The 25,000-nt window shown below is 33.5% G+C and overlaps 2 protein-coding genes, 1 long non-coding RNA gene and 1 other non-coding gene across 5 annotated transcripts in view; 1 reads left to right on the plus strand and 3 right to left on the minus strand.

Annotated features, from left to right (window-relative positions):
• Positions 1–7,279: 7,279 nt before the first annotated feature.
• The window catches only part of LOC125660942 (hydroxysteroid 11-beta-dehydrogenase 1-like protein), a 75,275-nt gene continuing 57,554 nt past the window's right edge, over positions 7,280–25,000 (plus strand). The window contains exons 1-3 of one of the 2 annotated variants that reach the window (XM_056147947.1): positions 7,280–7,512; positions 10,270–10,365; positions 13,102–13,201. The gene's annotated coding sequence lies outside the window, so the exon portion shown is untranslated. The remainder of the gene's footprint in view (positions 7,513–10,269; positions 10,366–13,101; positions 13,202–25,000) is intronic. The other variant, XR_008798152.1, reaches the window with a different exon arrangement.
• Positions 9,841–9,913, minus strand: Trnac-aca (transfer RNA cysteine (anticodon ACA)). Its single transcript has one exon. It is a non-coding gene; the product is annotated as a tRNA-Cys (tRNA).
• On the minus strand, positions 15,910–16,696 carry LOC125662168 (uncharacterized). Its single transcript, XM_056146814.1, has 4 exons — positions 16,553–16,696; positions 16,319–16,462; positions 16,157–16,228; positions 15,910–15,963 (listed from the first exon to the last, which is right to left on the minus strand). The coding sequence occupies exons 1-4, from the start codon at positions 16,694–16,696 to the stop codon at positions 15,910–15,912; spliced, it is 414 nt and encodes a 137-aa protein (XP_056002789.1).
• On the minus strand, positions 22,445–24,564 carry LOC125645995 (uncharacterized). The gene is made up of 3 exons (XR_008798156.1): positions 24,217–24,564; positions 23,842–24,004; positions 22,445–23,261 (listed from the first exon to the last, which is right to left on the minus strand). It is a non-coding gene; the product is annotated as an uncharacterized LOC125645995 (long non-coding RNA).

Consider the following 25,000-nt stretch of genomic DNA (forward strand, 5'->3'; position numbering starts at 1 on the left):
TTTAGTCCTTAAGCACAATATTTACCTGATTTATATCGCAATCGGGCAAATTTTTTACTCTGTTGAACATAATGGTATAACAAGTGGTAGATTTTCATTTCCGATCTAGCCTACCCGGCACTTTTTAAAGTTTGTCGAAATTCACACCTTCAAATACACCGGCCTTGATTCCCTGATCCTTGATTTTGTTAAATAAACAACTCGGGATTTATTAATTAACTACACACGACCCTGTATGTTAACAGCTTAGGTATAATAATTTATCCAGAGGGCCGACTAAACAAGATCATCGACAAACTGTGCGTATTAAAACGAAAGTGTTAGGGGCAATAATTCCCAGAATAGTTGTGCATTTGAAAACGAAAGTGTTAGGGGCGATAATTCCCAGAATAGTCGGCTCAACCAAAATCGAAAGTAGTAATCACATTGTAATCGAAAAATGTTCAGTCATTAAATAGAGGTAAAATTTCGTGAAAATACACAAAAATGTTGTAAAAATCATGGTCGTTGGTCGCGTCAGACAGGTGGTCGTTTAATACAGGTACAATATATAGAGTAACGTCTTGGAGGGGACTTTTTATGGTCACTTACGACAGTGAGTCACTTAATACAGTGTGTCGCTTAATACAGTGAGTCGCTTAATACAGTGTGTCGCTTAATACAGTGAGTCGCTTAATACAGTGTGTCGCTTAATGCAGTGTGTCGCTTAATGCAGTGTGTCGCTTAATGCAGTGTGTCGCTTAATACAGTGTGTCGCTTAATACAGTGAGTCGCTTAATACAGTGTGTCGCTTAATACAGTGAGTCGCTTAATACAGTGTGTCGCTTAATACAGTGAGTCGCTTAATACAGTGTGTCGCTTAATACAGTGAGTCGATTAATACAGTGTGTCGCTTAATACAGTGAGTCGCTTAATACAGTGTGTCGCTTAATACAGTGAGTCGCTTAATACAGTGTGTCGCTTAATACAGTGTGTCGCTTAATACAAGTGTGTCGCTTAATACAGTGGGTCGCTTAATACAGTAAGTCGCTTAATACAGTGGGTCGCTTAATACAGTGTGTCGCTTAATACAGTGTGTTGCTATGGCAGTTTTGACTGTATACTTATCTGGATACTATAAGGAGAAAATAACCAGACATTCCACAGTGCTGTGTTATAATAGGAGAAAATTCTGTATAAACCTCCGTTGTATGTGTAAAATCTTCGATCCACACCTCTGTTGATGATACACCACACTCCTCTTTTTGAGTAAAATCTTAGATCTCTGCCTGTATTGATAATATTATTTTCTCCCTCTTGGGAAGATCCTTAGATCCATTCCTCTATATTTTTCTCTCCATTAATCCACTTCTCTCCATTAATCCACTTCTCTCCATTAATCCACTTCTCCTGTAATGATAACCCACCCCTCTCCATGTAAAATCCTAGGTCCATGCCTCTGTAATATAGGAAAGGAGAACATTTTAGGCTAGACCAGGAATCGAACTCAGGATACCTGAATTACTAATCAGGTGTAAATTCTAACCACTGAGCTATTCAGGCTGATATCCACGATCGACAATCGCTCATTACGATAACCTGTGACTGAGCTATTCAGGCTGATATCCACGATTGACAATCGCTCATTACGATAACCTGTGACTTAGCTGTTCAGACGGAGATCCACGGTCCACTCATTACTCCAACCACTGAGCTATTCAGGCCGAGATCCACATTGCTTTAACCACTGAGCTATTCAGGCTGATATCCACATTGCTTTAACCACTGAGCTATTCAGTCCGAGATCCACATTGCTTTAACCACTGAGCTATTCAGGCCGAGATCCACATTGCTTTAACCACTGAGCTATTCAGGCCGAGATCCACATTGCTTTAACCACTGAGCTATCTAAGCTGATATTCTCGGTCCATGTAGCCCTATAACTACTATACTCTTCAATTGTTTGCATCCCACCCCTCTAAATTCTTAGATCCACACCAATAGAAGGAGAACAGGAACTGGATTATTAGGAAAGGACCCTTAACCAGCAGCATAATTACAAGTTTATGTGAAATCAATAGAAGGAAGAGGAGAAGCGTGAGCAATAGCCATTTTCTGCAAGTTTTATGAGTCGTGTCGATTTCAAGAAAACTCAGGGATATAACAGATCTTTAGTTGGATCATTTCACCATAAACCCCAGAAAATCGTATCAAATTATCTGCAACTCTAAGCTGTGCTGCCTTAACCGTTGCATGAGTGCTGTGTTTCCCCACCCCTCAGGAAAATTTGTACATATTTACCGGTTTATATCACATTATTATTTGTGTTACCATTCATACCATTTGATAAGTTAAACTGTGATGACTTAAAAACAAAGATGCATGAATGAAGTTTTCCAAATTTTTTGTTTGATCCATGCATCAAGAAAAGAATGATCGGTTTCATTTCTTAAACCTTGTCATTGTTAGTTCACCTGAGCTGAGAGCTCTGAGTCTCCCTGATCACTTGTTATCCGTCTGTCTGTCCGTCTGTCTGTGGGCAGGTGCTCTGTTGTATACTAGACACATAATAGTTATATCTGTAGGGATATGTTGTATAATACACACACATAATAGTTATATCTGTAGAGATATGTTGTATAATACACACACATAATAGTTATATCTGTAGGGATATGTTGTATAATACACACATAATAGTTATATCTGTAGAGATATGTTGTGTAATACACACACATAATAGTTATATCTGTAGAGATATGTTGTATAATACACACACATAATAGTTATATCTGTAGAGATATGTTATATAATACACACACATAATAGTTATATCTGTAGTGAGATGTTATATAATACACACACATAATAGTTATATCTGTAGAGATATGTTGTATAATACACACACATAATAGTTATATCTGTAGAGATATGTTGTATAATACACACACATAATAGTTATATCTGTAGAGATATGTTATATAATACACACACATAATAGTTATATCTGCAGAGATATGTTATATAATACACACATAATAGTTATATCTGTAGAGATATGTTGTATAATACACACACATAGTAGTTATATCTGTAGAGATATGTTATATAATACACACACATAATAGTTATATCTGTAGTGAGATGTTATATAATACACACATAATAGTTATATCTGTAGAGATATGTTATATAATACACACACATAATAGTTATATCTGTAGAGATATGTTATATAATACACACACATAATAGTTATATCTGTAGTGAGATGTTATATAATACACACATAATAGTTATATCTGTAGAGATAAGTTGTATAATACACACATAATAGTTATATCTGTAGAGATAAGTTGTATAATACACACATAATAGTTATATCTGTAGAGATAAGTTGTATAATACACACATAATAATTATATCTGTAGAGATATGTTGTATAATACACACATATAATAGTTATATCTGTAGAGATAAGTTGTATAATACACACATAATAGTTATATCTGTAGAGATATGTTATATAATACACACACATAATAGTTATATCTGTAGAGATATGTTATATAATACACACACATAATAGTTATATCTGTAGAGATATGTTATATAATACACACACATAATAGTTATATCTGTAGAGATATGTTATATAATACACACATAATAGTTATATCTGTAGAGATATGTTATATAATACACACACATAATAGTTATATCTGTAGAGATATGTTGTGTAATACACACACATAATAGTTATATCTGTAGAGATATGTTATATAATACACACATAATAGTTATATCTGTAGAGTTATGTTGTATAATACACACACATAATAGTTATATCTGTAGAGATATGTTGTATAATACACACATAATAGTTATATCTGTAGAGATATGTTATATAATACACACACATAATAGTTATATCTGTAGAGATATGTTATATAATACACACACATAATAGTTATATCTGTAGAGATATGTTGTATAATACACACACATAATAGTTATATCTGTAGAGATATGTTGTATAATACACACATAATAGTTATATCTGTAGAGATATGTTGTATAATACACACACATAATAGTTATATCTGTAGAGATATGTTGTATAATACACACATATAATAGTTATATCTGTAGAGATATGTTATATAATACACATAATAGTTATATCTGTAGAGATATGTTATATAATACACACACATAATAGTTATATCTGTAGAGATATGTTATATAATACACATATAATAGTTATATCTGTAGAGATATGTTGTATAATACACACACATAATAGTTATATCTGTAGAGATATGTTGTATAATACACACACATAATAGTTATATCTGTAGAGATATGTTATATAATACACATAATAGTTATATCTGTAGAGATATGTTGTATAATACACACACATAATAGTTATATCTGTAGAGATATGTTGTATAATACACACACATAATAGTTATATCTGTAGAGATATGTTGTATAATACACATAATAGTTATATCTGTAGAGATATGTTATATAATACACACACATAATAGTTATATCTGTAGAGATATGTTATATAATACACACATAATAGTTATATCTGTAGAGATATGTTATATAATACACACATATAATAGTTATATCTGTAGAGATATGTTATATAATACACACACATAATAGTTATATCTGTAGAGATATGTTGTATAATACACACACATAATAGTTATATCTGTAGAGATATGTTATATAATACACACACATAATAGTTATATCTGTAGAGATATGTTATATAATACACACACATAATAGTTATATCTGTAGAGATATGTTATATAATACACACACATAATAGTTATATCTGTAGAGATATGTTATATAATACACACACATAATAGTTATATCTGTAGAGATATGTTGTGTAATACACACACATAATAGTTATATCTGTAGAGATATGTTATATAATACACACACATAATAGTTATATCTGTAGAGATATGTTGTATGATACACACACATAATAGTTATATCTGTAGAGATATGTTGTATAATACACACACATAATAGTTATATCTGTAGAGATATGTTATATAATACACACACATAATAGTGATATCTGTAGAGATATGTTGTATAATACACACACATAATAGTTATATCTGTAGAGATATGTTGTATAATACACACACATAATAGTGATATCTGTAGAGATATGTTATATAATACACATATTAGTTATATCTGTAGAGATATGTTGTGTAATACACACACATAATAGTTATATCTGTAGAGATATGTTATATAATACACACACATAATAGTTATATCTGTAGAGATATGTTATATAATACACATAATAGTTATATCTGTAGAGATATGTTGTATAATACACACACATAATAGTGATATCTGTAGAGATATGTTGTATAATACACACACATAATAGTTATATCTGTAGAGATATGTTGTATAATACACACACATAATAGTGATATCTGTAGAGATATGTTATATAATACACATAATAGTTATATCTGTAGAGATATGTTGTGTAATACACACACATAATAGTTATATCTGTAGAGATATGTTATATAATACACACACATAATAGTTATATCTGTAGAGATATGTTATATAATACACACATATAATAGTTATATCTGTAGAGATATGTTTTATAATACACACACATAATAGTTATATCTGTAGAGATATGTTATATAATACACACATAATAGTTATATCTGTAGAGATATGTTATATAATACACACACATAATAGTTATATCTGTAGAGATATGTTATATAATACACACACATAATAGTGATATCTGTAGAGATATGTTGTATAATACACACACATAATAGTTATATCTGTAGAGATATGTTGTATAATACACATATAATAGTTATATCTGTAGAGATATGTTGTATAATACACACATAATAATTATATCTGTAGAGATATGTTATATAATACACATATAATAGTTATATCTGTAGAGATATGTTGTATAATACACACACATAATAGTTATATCTGTAGAGATATGTTGTATAATACACACACATAATAGTTATATCTGTAGAGATATGTTGTGTAATAAACACACATAATAGTTATATCTGTAGAGATATGTTATATAATACACACACATAATAGTTATATCTGTAGAGATATGTTATATAATACACACACATAATAGTTATATCTGTAGAGATATGTTGTATAATACACACACATAATAGTTATATCTGTAGAGATATGTTGTATAATACACACACATAATAGTTATATCTGTAGAGATATGTTATATAATACACACACATAATAGTGATATCTGTAGAGATATGTTATATAATACACACACATAATAGTTATATCTGTAGAGATATGTTGTATAATACACATAATAGTTATATCTGTAGAGATATGTTGTATAATACACACATAATAGTTATATCTGTAGAGATATGTTGTATAATACACACACATAATAGTTATATCTGTAGAGATATGTTATATAATACACACACATAATAGTTATATCTGTAGAGATATGTTATATAATACACACATAATAGTTATATCTGTAGAGATATGTTATATAATACACACACATAATAGTGATATCTGTAGAGATATGTTGTATAATACACACACATAATAGTTATATCTGTAGAGATATGTTATATAATACACACATAATAGTTATATCTGTAGAGATATGTTATATAATACACACACATAATAGTTATATCTGTAGAGATATGTTGTATAATACACACACATAATAGTTATATCTGTAGAGATATGTTGTATAATACACACACATAATAGTTATATCTGTAGAGATATGTTATATAATACACACATAATAGTTATATCTGTAGAGATATGTTATATAATACACACATATAATAGTTATATCTGTAGAGATATGTTGTATAATACACACATATAATAGTTATATCTGTAGAGATATGTTGTATAATACACACACATAATAGTTATATCTGTAGAGATATGTTGTATAATACACACACATAATAGTTATATCTGTAGAGATATGTTGTGTAATACACACACATAATAGTTATATCTGTAGAGATATGTTATATAATACACACATAATAGTTATATCTGTAGAGATATGTTGTATAATACACACACATAATAGTTTTATCTGTAGAGATATGTTGTATAATATTTAAGATTTTTAACATTAGGTTGGATAACCACACAGTAATTATGAACACAAGCATGGCTTCCTGTTGTCCTACTACTGATCGCTGTCACTCATGTTTTGTTGGTGTAAGTCAGGTCCATTGTAAACAAAACTAAATTGTTATTTTCCCACCATGGTCTGAATAATGAGAAAGAAAACAATTTGTAGTAACAACAGTGCTTTAATTCAGAGTCACTCAATCGTGATCAGTCAGGGCGAGATTTAAATGGAGTTCAGTTCTCAGTATCAGCAAGTGTTGTGCCGATTTCATTTGGATTAACTTTCCTTCCCTATTCAAGGTATCAATCTCTCTCCCTCTTTCTCTCTCTCTTTGTACAATGTATCTCTGTACAATCTCTACAATCTCTCTCTCTCTCTCTCTCTCTCTCTCTACAATTGCTCTACAATTTTTCTTTCTACTTTTTCTCTATGTGTGTCTCCACAATGTCTGTGTTTTCTGCCCCGTTTTCCTTCCTCTCTACAATCTTTCTTCTTTCTACAATCTCTCTCTCTGCACTTTTTTTTTTATATATCTGCACCTCTTTTTAGCTCTTTGGTTTTTCTTTCTCTCTCCTCTTTTATCTCTGGGCCTCTGTTATCTCTCCAGTTTTTCTTTCTCTCCCTCATTCTTGATCACAAATTGACTGTTCCTAGAATTGATATTTATCTGTATATAGATATCAGTGTAGGAAACCTATCAATTGTTGTAGTATAATGAGCACATTATTATCAGACTTCAATTCTCAATCGCTTTTAATCTCAGGTTCGATCTTTTGTAAAATTTAAGAAGTAGAATGTCCGACTCTATTTCACCAACAGATTAAGAATTTTAAATCTCATGATTCTCTTTTAACACTAGGGTAAAGTTGACTTGATTTTACATTTTTAATTTACATTTAATTTAGCTACTCAATTTTAAATTTTGACAGTCTGATTGTCACAGTATGGGATCAGATAGTGGAATTTAAGAATTAAGGCATTTACCGGCAAAATTTGATAAAAACCGTTAATGATAAACAAATGTTTAGCCTCTGCTTTAAGGACTCTCTACTGGAATACATTTCTCTAGACCAGTAAATCTACCAAATTAACAGTTCGAATAGGAATTCTTTTTTTGTTGGGAGATACTAAAATCCTTAAACCTGCCAGGATAAGCACGGCTTCTTAATGCGATTGTCGTATTGACTGTCACTTAATTTTCGGTGTTTTTACACCTCGTCGATCTGCTTTGAAAGTTGGGAGTTAATTGTCTGAAATGGGTTTACCCCCTACCCCGGAGAGCAGGACTTGTGTGCATTCAAGCATTAAGGTCACCGAGTGCAGTCCTCGGAGGGTTTTAACTCCATGAAAGACATGCTCATATGGATTTCATTCCACTTCTATAGACTGCTCTGTCATTCTATAGCTAAAGTTTTTATTAAATAAAAAGAATGTGGATATTGTATATTATGACCTAAAAATAACAGGGTTTAAGTAACACAAAAGGCCCTGCGGAATGGCGAGAATGTTGTACAAGTTATATTGCTAGCTTATACAGCAGATTTTTGTGAGTGAGAATGTTGGACAAGTTATATTGCTAGCTTTCAGCAGGTTTTTGTGAGTTAAGGGGGATATTCTAAATTATTAATTAGGGGGTCACCTTTGTAATTAACATTCTAAATTATTAATGGGTCTGTTTGTCTGTCTGTGAGATAAGAAATTACAGAAAATGGACATAGCGTGGACATCTGTGCAGTCAGCCCACACAAGAAAGAGTGACCACATACTGAATAAGTAGCTGTAAATTGTTGAATACACCAAATGACTATAGTGCATTTTATGTCCGGTGTTAGTAATTTTAAAACATATTAATTAGGGGTAGCCTTTGTAATTAACATTATGAATTATTAACTAGGGGGTAACCATTGTAATTAACATTGTGAATTATTAACTAGGGGTAGCCATTGTAATTAACATTCAGAAATATTACACTAGGGGTAACCTTTGTAATTAACATTCAGAAATATTAACTATAGGGGTAGCCATTATCATTAACATTCAAAAATATTAACTAGGGGTAGCCATTATCATTAACATTCAGAAATATTAACTAGGGGTAGCCATTATCATTAACATTCAGAAATATTAACTAGGGGTATAGCCTTTGTAATTAACATTCTGATACATGTATATTAATTAGAAGTACCCTTTGTAATTAAAAATCTGAAATATTAACTGGGGGTAATGTTTGTAATTAAGATTCTGAAATATTAATTAGGGGTACCCTTTTTAATTAGAATTCTGAAATATTAATTAGGGGTACCCTTTGTAATTAAAATTCTGAAATATTAACTAGGGGTGGACTTTGTAATTAAGATTCTGAAATATTAATTAGGGGTACCCTTTTTAATTAGAATTCTGAAATATTAATTAGGGGTACCCTTTGTAATTAAAATTCTGAAATATTAACTAGGGGTGGACTTTGTAATTAAAATTCTGAAATATTAATTAGGGGTACCCTTTGTAATTATGATGTTTGTTTATTTTTCTGACGTTTTATGAATCATTCTTCATGAGTTAATATACACTGTAAAATCGAGTTAATTTACAGTATAAAACTGACTCAATAGGAAGGGAGAAAATGCAATGGACCAGACTGGGATTCAAACCCAGGCCCCCTGAATTTGTAGTCAGGTGCTCTACCAACCGAGCTATCTGACCAACGATTATGAGAGCTGTCTGACTACGACCCCCCTCCCCCCCCCCCCCCCCCAACCCCCCCTCCTTAAATGAAGGCATCAACAGAGGATCTTTATCCCCAGCAGACATTTTCATCTCTCAGTTCCAGGGCTGGTCTATAGCATTAAATGAAACACAGGAGGGGAGAGAATGCAACCTGTCGTTTGGGGAAGGGGGGGGGGGGGGGGTATTACCCACCTGCAGAGCCCTCATTCTTATTCTCAAACAGTTGTAATGTTCAGGATCACGTACATAGCTAGAGGATGCTATTTGGATAACGCTGTAGTCCTCACTTTTGCTAATCAGACCTTTGTAATGTTAATCATTATGTTTTTCAGGATCAGATGCACAATTGGTGAATACATTTTGGACAATGCTGTAGCTGATATTTTTGTGGTGACATTCACTCTGATGGGATTATAAAACTTTGTAAGGTACTGTACTTTTGAAACCAGTAAGTGAATAATTACCTCTCAGTTATTTGAATTTACAAGAAATATATCAAATTGAGTGGACTTGGCTTCCTGTGTCGAACCACCTTAATGACCAGCATTCTTTCCAGTGTATTAAACACATCACTTGGGTGTGTCGAGCCACTTTAACAAGACAGTTTTACTTGGTGTGGTGAACCACCTTAACAAGATAGTTTTACTTGGTGTGTTGATCGATCCACCTTAACAAGATAGTTTTAGTTGGTGTGTTGATCCACCTTAACAAGATAGTTTTACTTGGTGTGTCGAGCCGCCTTAACAAGATAGTTTTACTTGGTGTGTCAAGCCGCCTTAACAAGATAGTTTTGCTTGGTGTGGCGAGCTGCCTTAACAAGATAATTTTACTTGGTGTGGCGAGCCGCCTTAACAAGATAGTTTTACTTGATGTGGCGAGCCGCCTTAACAAGATAGTTTTACTTGATGTGTCAAGCCACCTTAACAAGATAATTTTACTTGATGTGTCGAGCCACCTTAACAAGATAGTTTTACTTGGTGTGTCGAGCCACCTTAACAAGATAGTTTTACTTGATGTGTTGATCCACCTTAACAAGATAGTTTTACTTGGTGTGTTGATCCACCTTAACAAGATAGTTTTGCTTGGTGTGGCGAGCCGCCTTAACAAGATAGTTTTACTTGGTGTGGCGAGCTGCCTTAACAAGATAGTTTTACTTGGTGTGGCGAGCTGCCTTAACAAGATAGTTTTGCTTGGTGTGTTGAACCATGGAATAAGTAGGCTTCACTATAGACTATATCAAGACTTCACTTGACCTAATGAAAGGATGCTTGCTACAAACAAATCAAATCTATTTCTGTACAAAAATATGAATGAAAAGGCGAAGATAACGAACAGTGATCAATCTCATAACTCCTATAAGCAATACAGAATAGAGAGTTGGGCAAACACTGACCTCTGGATATACCAGAGGTGAGATCAGGTGTCTAGGAGGAGTAAGCATCCCCTGGCGACCTGTCACACCCGCCGTGAGTCCTCTGTCTCGATCAGGTAAATGAAGTAATCCGTAGCCTAAATCGGTGTGCCAAATAGCAATATTACAAACTGAATTAAATCAAGTTGATGAAATCATTAGTGTTTAATGGGTATTTGTTATCATTAGTGTTTTCTGGGTATTTGTTATTAGTGTTTACTGGGTATTTGTTATCATTAGTGTTTACTGATTATTTGTTATTATAAGTGTTTACTGGGTATTTGATATCATTAGTGTTTACTGGGTATTTGTTATCATTAGTGTTTACTGGGTGTTTGTTATCATTAGTGTTTACTGGGTATTTGTTATCATTAGTGTTTACTGGGTATTTGTTATCATTAGTGTTTATTGGGTATTTGTTATCATTAGTGTTTATTGGGTATTTGTTATTATTAGTGTTTACTGGGTATTTGTTGTTATTAGTGTTTACTGGGTATTTGTTATCATTAGTGTTTACTGGGTATTTGTTATTATTAGTGTTTACTGGGTATTTGTTATCATTAGTGTTTACTGGGTATTTGAAATCATTAGTGTTTACTGTGTATTTGTTATCATTAGTGTTTTCTGGGTATTTGTTATTAGTGTTTACTGGGTATTTGTTATTAGTGTTTACTGGGTATTTGTTATTAGTGTTTTCTGGGTATTTGTTATTAGTGTTTACTGGGTGTTATCATTCGTGTTTACTGGGTATTTGTTATTATTAGTGTTTACTGGGTATTTGTTATTAGTGTTTACTGGGTATTTGTTATCATTAGTATTTACTGGGTATTTGTTATCATTAGTGTTTACTGGGTGTTTGTTATCATTAGTGTTTACTGGGTGTTATCATTAGTGTTTACTGGGTATTTGTTATCATTAGTGTTTATTGGGTATTTGTTATCATTAGTGTTTACTGGGTATTTGAAATCATTAGTGTTTACCCGGTGTTTGTTATCATTAGTGTTTACTGGGTATTTGTTATTATTAGTGTTTACTGGGTATTTGTTATCATTAGTGTCTACTGGGTATTTGTTATCATTAGTGTTTACTGGGTATTTGTATTCAGAGCTTTCCTGTTCAGAGGCACTCTGTAATCACTTGAACTTTTTGTTCTAGATGTATCATGTTGGTAGATAAGCATCAATGAATATTCTGTAGTAAGGAAACTTTCAAACTTGTCCGAATTGTGTCAAAATGTATAGAAATGTTAGATTTAGAACTTTAAAAGGAGGTAGAAAAATTTGTTTGTTGGAAGTGGCTTTCATTGGTGTGCAGTTTGCTTGGTGTGACAAGCCACCTTAATTGAGTGATTGTTTGGTGTGCAGAGCCTCCTTAAATTACATTGGGACATCACGTGGTATTGAGATAAGAACTTCTGTGTATAATAAGGCAATTTCATTTCATTATCCTGTAAGTACTGAAAACGTGACCTCGTGATCAGTTCATCCGGAGTCAAGTGTCGGTTTTATAAGTACCTTTTGTAGCTGAGATCAGTCATTACATTAGTATGCACTAGTACCTCAATAATAGGGAGAGCAGTTTACTCAACAAAATACCAAGTTAAAGAGAGAGAGAGAGAGAGAGAGAGAGAGAGAGAGAGAGAAGATATATATAGATAGAGAGATAGATATATATATAGAGATAGATAGATAGATGTATATGGATATGGGCACCTGTTATGTTTTGATATTCTCTTTTTTTTCTTACTCACCAGGATTGAATGATGAAGGAATTACAAAGGGAGATCACTTCGACAATACTGAAAAAGGGAAATAACTCTGTTCATTGACACATTCCAGCAGATTCAAAGTACAGTAAGTTTAGAGGTGTACTGAAATGCATAAAGCAAAGAGGATTCTAGAAAAGTCTAGAGGTGTACTGAAGTGTGTAGAACAAAGTGTGTATAAGTCTAAAGGTGTACTGAAATATTTAAACCATGAGATTGTAAGTCTAGAGGTGTACTGCAATATTTAGACCAAGTGTTTGTATATAAGTCTAGAGGTGTACTGAAATATTAAAACAAAGTGTGTATAAGTCTAGAGGTGTACTGAAATATTAAAACCATGAGATTGTAAGTCTAGAGGTGTACTGAAATAGTAAAACAAAGTGTGTATAAGTCTAGAGGTGTACTGAAATATTAAAACAAAGTGTGTATAAGTCTAGAGGTGTACTGAAATATTAAAACCATGAGATTGTAAGTCTAGAGGTGTACTGAAATAGTAAAACAAAGTGTGTATAAGTCTAGAGGTGTACTGAAATATTAAAACAAAGTGTGTATAAGTCTAGAGGTGATTGTAACTGAATTATTTACAATGAAGTCTTTGTATGGGGCCCCTGGATTACTGAGATATCTAGAACCAGACTGTGGGGCCCCTGAATGACTGAGATATTTAGAACCAGACTGTGGGACCCCTGAATTACTGAGATATCTAGAACCAGACTGTGGGGCCCCTGAATGACTGAGATATCTAGAACCTGACTGTGGGGCCCCTGGATTACTTAAATATCTAGAACCAGACTGTGGGGCTCCTGGATTACTGAAATATCTAGAACCAGACTGTGGGGCCCCTGTATTACTGAGATATCTAGAACTAGACTGTGGGACCCCTGAATTACTGAGATATCTAGAACCAGACTGTGGGACCCCTGGATTACTGAGATATCTAGAACCAAACTGGGGGGCCCTGGATTACTGAGATATCTAGAACTAGACTGTGGGGCCCCTGAATTACTTAAATATCTAGAACTAGACTGTGGGGCCCCTGAATTACTTAAATATCTAGAACCAGACTGTGGGGCCCCTGAATTACTTAAATATCTAGAACTAGACTGTGGGGCCCCTGAATTACTGAGATATCTAGAACCAGACTGTGGGGCCCCTGTATTACTGAGATATCTAGAACCAGACTGTGGGGCGCCTGAATGACTGAGATATCTAGAACTAGACTGTGGGGCCCCTGGATTACTGAGATATCTAGTACTAGACTGCGGGGCCTATATCCTCTCCCCTATACATGCAGCTCCATCTGTGTCAGAGCAGCATGACGGGTACACCCACTATCCCATTTATCATGTCAGACGGGTTCAATCGCTGGTGGCCAGATAACTCAGTTAATAGAGCACCTGACATATAATCAGGGGGCCTGGGTTGGAATCCTAGTCATGCCACGCCCCACCCTAAGTCATTCCACTCCCACCTTAAGTCATGCCACGCCCCACCTTAAGTCATTCCACTCCCACCCTAAGTCATGCCACGTCCCATCCTAAGTCATTCCCCTCCCCAGAAATTTCAAGCCTTTAACAAAATCTTACTATGAAAATTGTGACCTGGAATGTGGAAGTGGAGGGGGTTTGGTTATTATCAGTAGCAGTACCTGATGATCAGATGATGATTAACATCCAGAATGTGTGTGATTACACAGTTTTTATCAGTAGCAGTACTTGATGATCAGATGATGATTAACATCAGAATGTGTGTGATTACACAGTTTTTATCAGTAGCAGTACCTGATGATCAGATAACATTGATTAACATTCAGAACGTGTGTGATTTCACAGTTATTATCCTTCTTTGGATTTACAAATAAAAACTAAAACAAACTGATTGAAGTTTCTCCTGAGGTGAAGTATAGCCCCCTCAGTGATAATGGGAGAACTTATAGGGATATGTGAGATTATGAATTCAAGTTTATGTTTTAAATAAACTATGTATATTAATAAGTTCATATGTTGGAGCTTTTCATGTTTTAGATGAGTTCATTTAAATTGGTTCATGATTTGAAGGGTTTCATGTTATAAATGAGATTATATTTTTTAATGAGATCATATTTTGAAGGTGTTCATATTCTAAATGAGCTCAAATTTTGGAGAGGTTCATGTTTTAAATAAGTCCATGATCTGGAGGTTTTTTATGTTTTAAACGAGATCATATTTTAAATCGGGGTGAAGAATTGCAAAGAATGAAATTGCTGTTAAATCCTGGGGGAACCTCATTTAGCAAAGAATAAATTGGGGGAACCTCAGCAAGAAGAATAAATTGGGGGAACCTCAGAAAGGAAAATAAATTGGGGGAACCTCAGAAAGGAGAATATATTGGGGGAACCTCAGAAAGGAGAATAAATCCAGGGGACTGCGCTCAGGGAGTTGGTCTACACAGTGGAAATATTGTTCTTATCACACTCAGGGAAATATTGTTCTTATCACACTCAGGGAATTAGTCCCTACAGTGGAAATATTGTTCTTATTAAAGATGAGAACACTAAAGAGAAACATCTCCCGGTGTAGAATTTTATTACTCAGTCTGATCGGAGGAATTCATTGTTTTACTTTGGAGTTCAAATTTTTCTGGGAAATTTGATCATTGGCATCAGACACAAATATACAAGTAAACAAGGAGAAAAGTAATTAAAATCATCGTAGATTAGTTGTTAACGAGGGCATACTCATTAGGATCGGACAACTTAATGACCCTATTGACAGGACACGCCGTTCTGGGTTTTTGTGTGTTGACATTGTGACAGAATTATTTGTCTTCCGAGTCGACAGCAGTATTTGTATGGTCGGCATTGACAGAGGGCTAGAATTATGTGAAACTTGGATCATCATTTTTTTTTATTTGATTGAAGGAGGTCATATTAAATAATCAGCCATAGTGTAGGATTTTAAAATCAGAAACCAATTTAATACTCAGAAAACACCTTAATATCAGGAGCCACCTTAGTAATAGGAGCCACCTTAATATCAGGACTCACCTTAATATCAGGACTCACCTTAATATCAGGAGCCACCTTAATATCAGAAGTCACCTTAATATCAGGACTCACCTTAATATCAGGAGCCACCTTAATATCAGAAAACACCTTAATATCAGGACTCACCTTAATATCAGGACTCACCTTAATATCAGAAGTCACCTTAATATCAGGACTCACCTTAATATCAGGAGCCACCTTAATATCAGAAAACACCTTAATATCAGGACTCACCTTAATATCAGAAGCCACCTTGATATCAGGAGCCACCTTAATATCAGAAAACACCTTAATATCAGGAGCCACCTTAATATCAGGACTCACCTTAATATCAGGACTCACCTTAATATCAGAAAACACCTTAATATCAGGAGTCACCTTAATATCAGGACTCACCTTAATATCAGGACTCACCTTAATATCGGAAAACACCTTAATATCAGGAGTCACCTTAATATCAGGAGTCACCTTAATATCAGGACTCATCTTAATATCAGGAGTCACCTTAATATCAGGACTCATCTTAATATCAGGAGCCTTTTCAATATCAGGAGCCATTTAAGAAGCCACTTTGATATCAGAAGCCACCTTAATGTCAAATGTGGACGACCTGTATTTATGATATGTACAGTCCCTTTTTTCACATTCTGTGATGAGAATGATATTGATTTGAGAGAGTTCGGACTACAGTTAACTGCATCGAAACATCTTTAATATTCAGATTGTATGGTAAGAATTATGATATTGATCTTAAACAGCTCAAACTACTGTTTTCCTCATCAAAACGTCTTTAATATTCAGATTACAGAGCTCAAACTGCAGCTAACAGTCTTAAACAGACTTTAATGTACCATTCAGAATTTGGTGGTGAGAATGATATTGATTAAGAAATGCTTGGACGGCAACTAACTATATCAAACATCCTTAATATTTAGATTCTGTGAAGAAAATGATTTTGATATGAGTTTAGACCCTGCTTATTACTATATCAAATACCCTTTAGTTAATATTTAGATTCTGTGAAGAGAATGATTTTGATATGAGTTTAGACCCTGCTTATTACTATATCAAATACCCTTTAGTTAACATTTAGATTCTGTGACGAGAATAATTTTGATATAAGAGTTCAGATTCTGGTCAATTTATAAACCATCCATAATATTTAGATTCTGTGATGAGAATAATTTTGATATAAGAGTTTAGATTCTGGTCGACTTATCAAACATCCTTGATATCTAGATTTCTGATTGTACCAAACATCAGAAAATCAAAGAGAATTAAATACCCTTATTATTCAGAGGTCAAAGTTCATCAGTATCCGTGCAGGTAGAGATTTCTTCCTATTTTAAAGCGAGAAAGATATTGATTTCAGTTCAGAGGAAGGAAAAGTAGCAATGATTAATTAATTAATGGCTCCAGGTTTATATTAAGCTGATGATGCAGTGATTATTAATTAATGAATGCTGTTTAATCCCTGACTCTAGGTTTATATAAGTCAGTGATGAAGTGATGGTACATTCTGTTCGGATAAGGACAAATCATTCATTATTTCAATATTTTTACAATTTGCAAATACAGGACAATAATACAGGGCAATAATACAGGACAATAATACAGGACAATAATACAGGACAATAATACAGGGCAATAATACAGGACAATAAGGAGGCAGTTATAAAGTTATGTATTTATCTGACTTTTCTCTTAAGGGAAGAGGGAGGAGATAAGTTTAAATTGTTTAATCGTACTAGTTGGATTTCATATCAATTGAATCAAATTGAAACCACTTCTAATCTTGCAGGTAATAGATAGTTATTAATATGTTGGTACCCCTTGCTTGTTGTAAGAGGCGACTAAATGGAGCTATCACAAGGTGGTGGTGGGGGGTGGAGGGGGGTGGGGGGTGGGGACAAGTTGCCTGGATTGCTACCCTTCTCTTGCACCCTTGTAGTACTATCATCCACAGTAAAACATATTAGTCGTTATTTGAGTCAGTACAGTGAATACAGATGTGACTAGTGTAGTCATTATTTGAGTCAGTGAATACAGATGTGACTAGTGTAGTTGTTATTTGAGTCAGTATAGTGAATACAGATATGACTAGTGTAGTCGTTATTTGAGTCAGTGAATACAGATGTGACTAGTATAGTCATTATTTGAGTCAGTATAGTGAATACAGATGTGACTAGTGTAGTTGTTATTTGAGTCAGTGAATACAAATGTGACTAGTGTATTCGTTATTTGAGTCAGTATAGTGAATACAGATGTGACTAGTGTAGTCATTATTTGAGTCAGTGAATACAGATGTGACTATAAGTGTAGTTGTTATTTGAGTCAGTGAATACAGATGTGACTAGTGTAGTCGTTATTTGAGTCAGTGAATACAGATGTGACTAGTATAGTCATTATTTGAGTCAGTATAGTGAATACAGATGTGACTAGTGTAGTCGTTATTTGAGTCAGTGAATACAGATGTGACTAGTGTATTCGTTATTTGAGTCAGTATAGTGAATACAGACGTGACTAGTGTAGTCATTATTTGAGTCAGTGAATACAGATGTGACTAGTGTAGTTGTTATTTGAGTCAGTGAATACAGATGTGACTAGTGTAGTCGTTATTTGAGTCAGTATAGTGAATACAGATGTGACTAGTGTAGTCGTTATTTGAGTCAGTATAGTGAATACAGATATGATTGCTGTCGTGACAGTGATATGACGTAGCTGTTTAAATTAATGAGTTACTTACTAATTAGTCACATGAAGAGGTAATATGTTATAAACTGTGAACCAGTCATGTGATTTGTCAATCAGACTAAAGTACAGATGCATATTGTAATTTATTGTAATATACTTTATTATAATTATGCCTTCCCTTGCCAGAAGGGGGACATATTGTGTTTTTTGTTTGTTTTTTTTTTGCTTCTTCCACTTCTTTTTCTTCTGCTTCTCATACAAAGTTTGTCCGGGCCATAATTTTTTTGTTGTCTTTTAGGCCTTTGATATTTGGTGTAAGACAGTGTGTCACACACTATTTTTGATGATCTTTGACCTTTACCTTTTCCACTTTAAAGACGATCCCTAAAAATGTTTTTAAAAGCTATGGAAAGTGGAAGGGGAGACATCAGTCTTAGTGTGCAAAAACAATTCTACCTAGTTAATAATGATATAGGACTAAATCAGATTGGGGATTTCATGAACTACAAACCAATCAATCTGGATTGATTTATGTCATAAACTGTGAACCACTGAATCAATCTGGATTCATCGGATGTCAAACTGTGGACTGAGTAAATGTGGATTTAACACTGTGTATGTGATTGGACAGTCAGGCTTTGTGATGTATTGCTGGATGTGATTGGACAGTAAGGCTTTGTGATGTATTGCTGGATGTGATTGGACAGTCAGGCTTTGTGATGTATTGCTGGATGTGATTGGTCAGTCAGGCTTTGTGATGTATAGCTGGATGTGATTGGACAGTCAGGCTTTGTGATGTATTGCTGGATGTGATTGGACAGTCAGGCTTTGTGATGTATTGCTGGATGTGATTGGACAGTCAGGCTTTGTGATGTATTGCTGGATGTGATTGGACAGTCAGACTTTGTGATGTATTGCTGGATGTGGTTGGACAGTCAGACTTTGTGATGTATTGTAGTCTGAGGTGGGTGATTATTTCACTGTTTATTAAACACAAAGATCAAAATTAATCTTCTCAGTGTAAAAAGTTTATGGGATGGATTTCAGTTTGATTGACAGCTACTGGGCACCATAAGATGAAAGCTGTGATTCGTGTTTCGCATTTATCACAATCCATTTCATTGATGGAACATTTACGTGGCTGGACGTACTGAGTCCCTGAAAATTCCCGTTCTTCCCCCTGAAATAAATAATAAAGTAGTTTTAAGATATGATGATCGGACATAAAAAGTGATTGTTAGGAGATCGATGTCAAAGTTTTGGGGATTTTGTGAGAAATTACACAACAAGGCTTTACTGTGTGTCTGAGAACGGAACACCATGTTGCTAAGCAACATTGCATAATTTGGAATTATCACAATATAGAGGTAAAGTTGAAGTTGTAAGTTGGAAAAAAATGTAAGATTAAGTTCAAATTTATGATCTGCAGCTTTACATGTTCACCCGCAGAGTTAAACCGTTTATCTGGGTAACAATATTTATATTGAACTCAATTTCTATATAAAAAAGAATTCAATCTTTATGACAGATGTGTCAATCCTCGTTAAAGGAGCGAATCAAGACCCTTAATTGTCAGGGGATTACAACTTTTAATTGTCAGGGGATTAAAACCTTTAATTGTCAGGGAATTAAAACCTTTAATTGTCAGGGAATTACAACTTTCAATTATCAGGGAATTAAAACCTTTAATTGTCAGAGAATTAAAACCTTTAATTGTCAGGGAATTACAACTTTTAATTGTCTGGGAATTAAATCTTTAATTGTCAGGGGATTAAAACCTTTGATTGTCAGGGAATTAAAACCTTTAATTGTCAGGGAATTACAACTTTTAATTGTCTGGGAATTAAATCTTTAATTGTCAGGGGATTAAAACCTTTGATTGTCAGGGAATTAAAACCTTTAATTGTCAGGGAATTAAAACCTTTAATTGTCAAGTAATTACAACTTTTAATTGTCAGGGGATTAAAACCTTTAATTGTCAGGGGATTAAAACCTTTAATTGTCAGAGAATTAAAACCTTTAATTGTCAGGGAATTAAAACTTTTAATTGTCAGCCCGGGATTAAAACCTTTAATTGTCAGGGTTTACGAGTTAAGCAAGTTGACCCTTGACACATTAGCGGTGGGATTAGGTGCCTAGGAGGAGTAAGCATCCTGTGTTGACCGGTCACGCCCACTGTGAGCCCTTTATCTTGATCAGGTAAACGAAGTAATCCGTTGTCAAAATCAATGTGCCATGATCGGCCAAACAATTGATATGAAACGCGTCAGACATCTAGCATTTGACTCAATGACAGGTTGTAGTGGCAAACTAGATTGTTATAACATTACAACCAATATAATTCGTGAAATACTGACTTTAAACGAGACTGTTGAAACCCAATGAGCCAGCACTGTAACAGACCGGTGAACAGTATTTAAAGGACACGAATGTGTTTCTGAGTTTAGTTTTGTGTCTTTGGTGTATATGTAAACAATACGCAAGTTCCGAGTTACCCAAAAATTATTTCCCTTTGTTGAACTCTTTTGCATTTTATGACGTATGGTGGGTATATGTATACATTATATCGTAGACTAGCTGGCACTGTACATAACGATTACGTACGATTAATGTAATGAAAGGGTAACTTTTATTTATATCAATCACTGGTATGCATATTCTGGCCATATCAAACATAATTTGTTTGAATAAGATCATCAAATTGGCTATTAAATCATTATTCGTTTCCTCTTCTACATGAGTGACCCTTTTATCAAAGAAAGATGGCAATACTTCTCATTACCAGCTCGTTGGAGTTATCGCGCTTTGATGACTCTTGTGCGTCATTGGTAAGAAAATGCACAAATCTCGCGAGCAAGTGCGAGATTACTGGGACATAAACGAAACGTTCAGAGCACCCCCATCCCCCTTTTTAAAAGTTAAAATACCCCATATGGAAAAATAATACATAAAAGTATATTTTTAATATATTATTAATACAGTCATTTTTGTACTTTTTTGAAATAATACAAAAAAAATATATTATTTTTGTATCACAAAAAAAATGGGTAACTCATTTTTATATTAAATTCTGACTTTGATTTTTTAAAGGGTATTATTTTTGTATCATTTTGGACTTAGATTATTTTCAATATATTATTTTTGTATTTTTAGGGACTTAGTTTTTTTTCAAGCATATTATTTTTGTATCAAAATTAAACTTAGTCATTTTCACTGTATTAAAATTGTATTTTTTTAAAAACTTAGTCATTTTTAATCCAAATCTTTGAATTTATATGTATTAATTTTGTATTATAATTGGACTTAAAAAATTTCAGTGATTTTTCACTGTATTATAATTGCATTTTTTTTTAACTTAGTCATTTTTAATCCAAATCTTTGATTTTATATGTATTAATTTTGTATTATAATTGGACTTAAAAAAATTTCCCAGTGATTTTCATTGTATAAAAATTGACTAATTTTTAAATTGAAATATAAAACTTATAACTTGTGGAAAACATGATGCAAGATTTAGCTTCTCAACTTCACAGTAAAGATTTCAAACTTTTAAGTTTAGACAACTTTATCAGTTGCATGCATAATGAAATAATAAGGAAGTATACTTCTAAATAACACTGGAGACATTATTTATTGCATGATATTTCCAGGACAGTCTGTAAAATACAGTATAGTTTCTTTTGACTTCATCTAGGTTTCCCATTCTAATAATTGTCATGCAGTCTAATTCTACTGATAACTCTTAAATAAGCTTTTCAATAAGATACAATGTACCATTGTACCTTATTAATACTATCTTCTCATCAAAATAACACAATAAAAATTGTAATCTCTGAACTCAACAAATTATTTCTCCACTTTGTTTGGGTTTACTGCAAGTGGCAGTTGCTATTGCACACACAGAAAAATAAATAAAGTCCTACACATAAATGGCTATCAACTGTCCAGAGCTTGGTCTCAAAGAAATAATGTCACTGAAAAATATGTTGTGCAGAATATGAGCATTTACACATGTACTTCACATTATCTCCATTACTTCACTAAAGCATAGAATGATGGACCACAACAGTTCTCATTACACTATGATGAATGAACAATGTTTCAAGTTTCACAAAGCACATCTCGTCTAAAATCATGTCCACTAAAATGAACCACACTACTGTCTCGCCTGAAAGTGGCTCTGCACTCCACAAATTTTAAGGACATTTGGTTGATGAGCATAGTTCGTTTGAAAAACCATCACTGAATCCACAATAGGCAGAATATGGTAAGCACCTATTACAGATACTTTATCATTTTACACTGTCTTGTTGACTGATGTTTCTTCTCCATCTGACATTCCCTTGAAAAATTCTTGCTCGCAACTTCCATAATTTAAAGTTTGTGTCATCTTCTGGAGGAATTGATTGGCATAAGACATGTCAGATACCTGAAAATGAAACACAAGAAATCAACTGAAATTGAACATTTTCTCTGCAATTTTAATTTTCAAAAAAAAAAATTTCATTTTCAAAAATAAATGAGGGCATGAACTTTACTTGTTACTGTTTTATACCAGCATGCTTTACGAAGCGTGTTAGCACTTCAACAAAAGTATGCTGATGTGCAGCATTGTTGTTCATACAATTCATTCTAAAGATGTCTGACACTTTGATCTACAGGTTCACAGAGTTAATTTTGTTTTTTTTAAATTCAACCGCAGGGGCATATATATATATATATATATATATATCTTCAATGTCCTCTAATGAAAGAATTTTTTTTTAAAACTGTAACACAGGCACCTGAAATTTTATCCTTAAGTTACAAATAATGCCATAGACTGAAAAAACATATATCACACCCCTCCCTATAAATGAATACATGCAACTTACTGTTAAAATTTTAGGTGTCTGTGATTGTAACATGCTTATTATTATTTTTTGTGGACATAATCTATCAACAGTTACTTGGGTTTATTAAAGGTCATAAATTGAATATTTCATGTTAAAGAATTGAATTACGTTTACCGTCATTACTTTCTGCAATGCTGCATCCTGGTATTATTCAATCAACATCATTGTCGTCTTCAAAGTCAGTCTGCTTCCTCAAACTTCAAAGTTAGATAGGCTATGCTATATCTCCCGGATTTTTAGGATTATCTGACAAGGAATAGTCGGCAGTTGGGAAAACCTATGATAGAATTGGTCACATGAAAACAAAAACAACTAAAATTTATGAACTTAAACAACGATATATTATTTCACATTGATCATCATCGGGCAACTATCAGGTGCGATTTTACCACAAGTCACTTTGAAAAATAAATATCTATTTCTCAAATACGCAATTATAGGATTTATCAAATAATAATATTAAAGAAAACGAATAAGAAATATGCATACCGATTGTGAAAACAACGTGCAAGTTCATCGGCACGGGCGCGCCATTACCACTCGACCTCGTGGCTTTTCAAGTTTGGTAGGACTGCTTCTTCCAGTGTTATACACGTCGCATACCCCATAAGAATACTCTAGGAGCCTTTAACAAGTTGTCCACAAAATAGATTGTATACTCTCCACGTGTTTCTCCCATTGTTTTGCTTTCCTTTCCTCACAATGTTCACAGATCGACGATTTCAAAATATGGAAGCGGAAGTGACTGTAGATAGAGTTCGGGTGACTCCGTAATCAATTTTAAATTATTACAATCTTAGTATTTGTTTTAAAAAAACAGCTATGAATTATGAATTAGTTTCTAATAGCAGAAAATTTAAACAAACAAGATAATAACAGCATATTTACGAAAGATAAATACAAGACTAGAATTTTCGGCCGTCTTCGTACTTTCACGCGATTGGTCGAAGTTCCAAAATCTGTAGCTCTCAAATTTGATTGGTTGAATGTGTGACGCTGCCATTTTCAAAGTGATTAGACTGTCGCAATATTTCGGAGGTTATTTTGCATAAATTGCTAAATATTCCGTGGTTGAGTGGAATGAGGACCGGAGTCCAGAATCACGGAATATATAAGGAAGGTGACATCCTGCAAGAACGGCATGTCCAGACGTTTTGGGCCGGGTGTACGTAAAGTTCTTGTGATCATCACAACATGGTAAGTTAAAGTAATGCCCAAGATTTCTTTATTTTGCAGCAGATGAAACTATTTCAGTTTATGTAGTATGGAAGGA

This window comes from Ostrea edulis, chromosome 8 (assembly GCF_947568905.1).
Source record: "Ostrea edulis chromosome 8, xbOstEdul1.1, whole genome shotgun sequence".
NCBI lineage: Eukaryota > Metazoa > Mollusca > Bivalvia > Ostreida > Ostreidae > Ostrea > Ostrea edulis.

Bases quoted from the DNA above. Each gene is read 5' to 3' on its own strand.
- LOC125662168 (XM_056146814.1), bottom strand. From the start codon at position 16,696: ATGGCTCCTGATATTGAAAAGGCTCCTGATATTAAGATGAGTCCTGAT. The intron at 16,463-16,552 runs GTGAGTCCTGAT...CCTGATATTAAG, and splicing joins AGGTGTTTTCCGATATTAAG to GTGAGTCCTGATATTAAGGT. The intron at 16,229-16,318 runs GTGAGTCCTGAT...TCTGATATTAAG, and splicing joins AGGTGGCTCCTGATATTAAG to GTGGCTCCTGATATTAAGGT.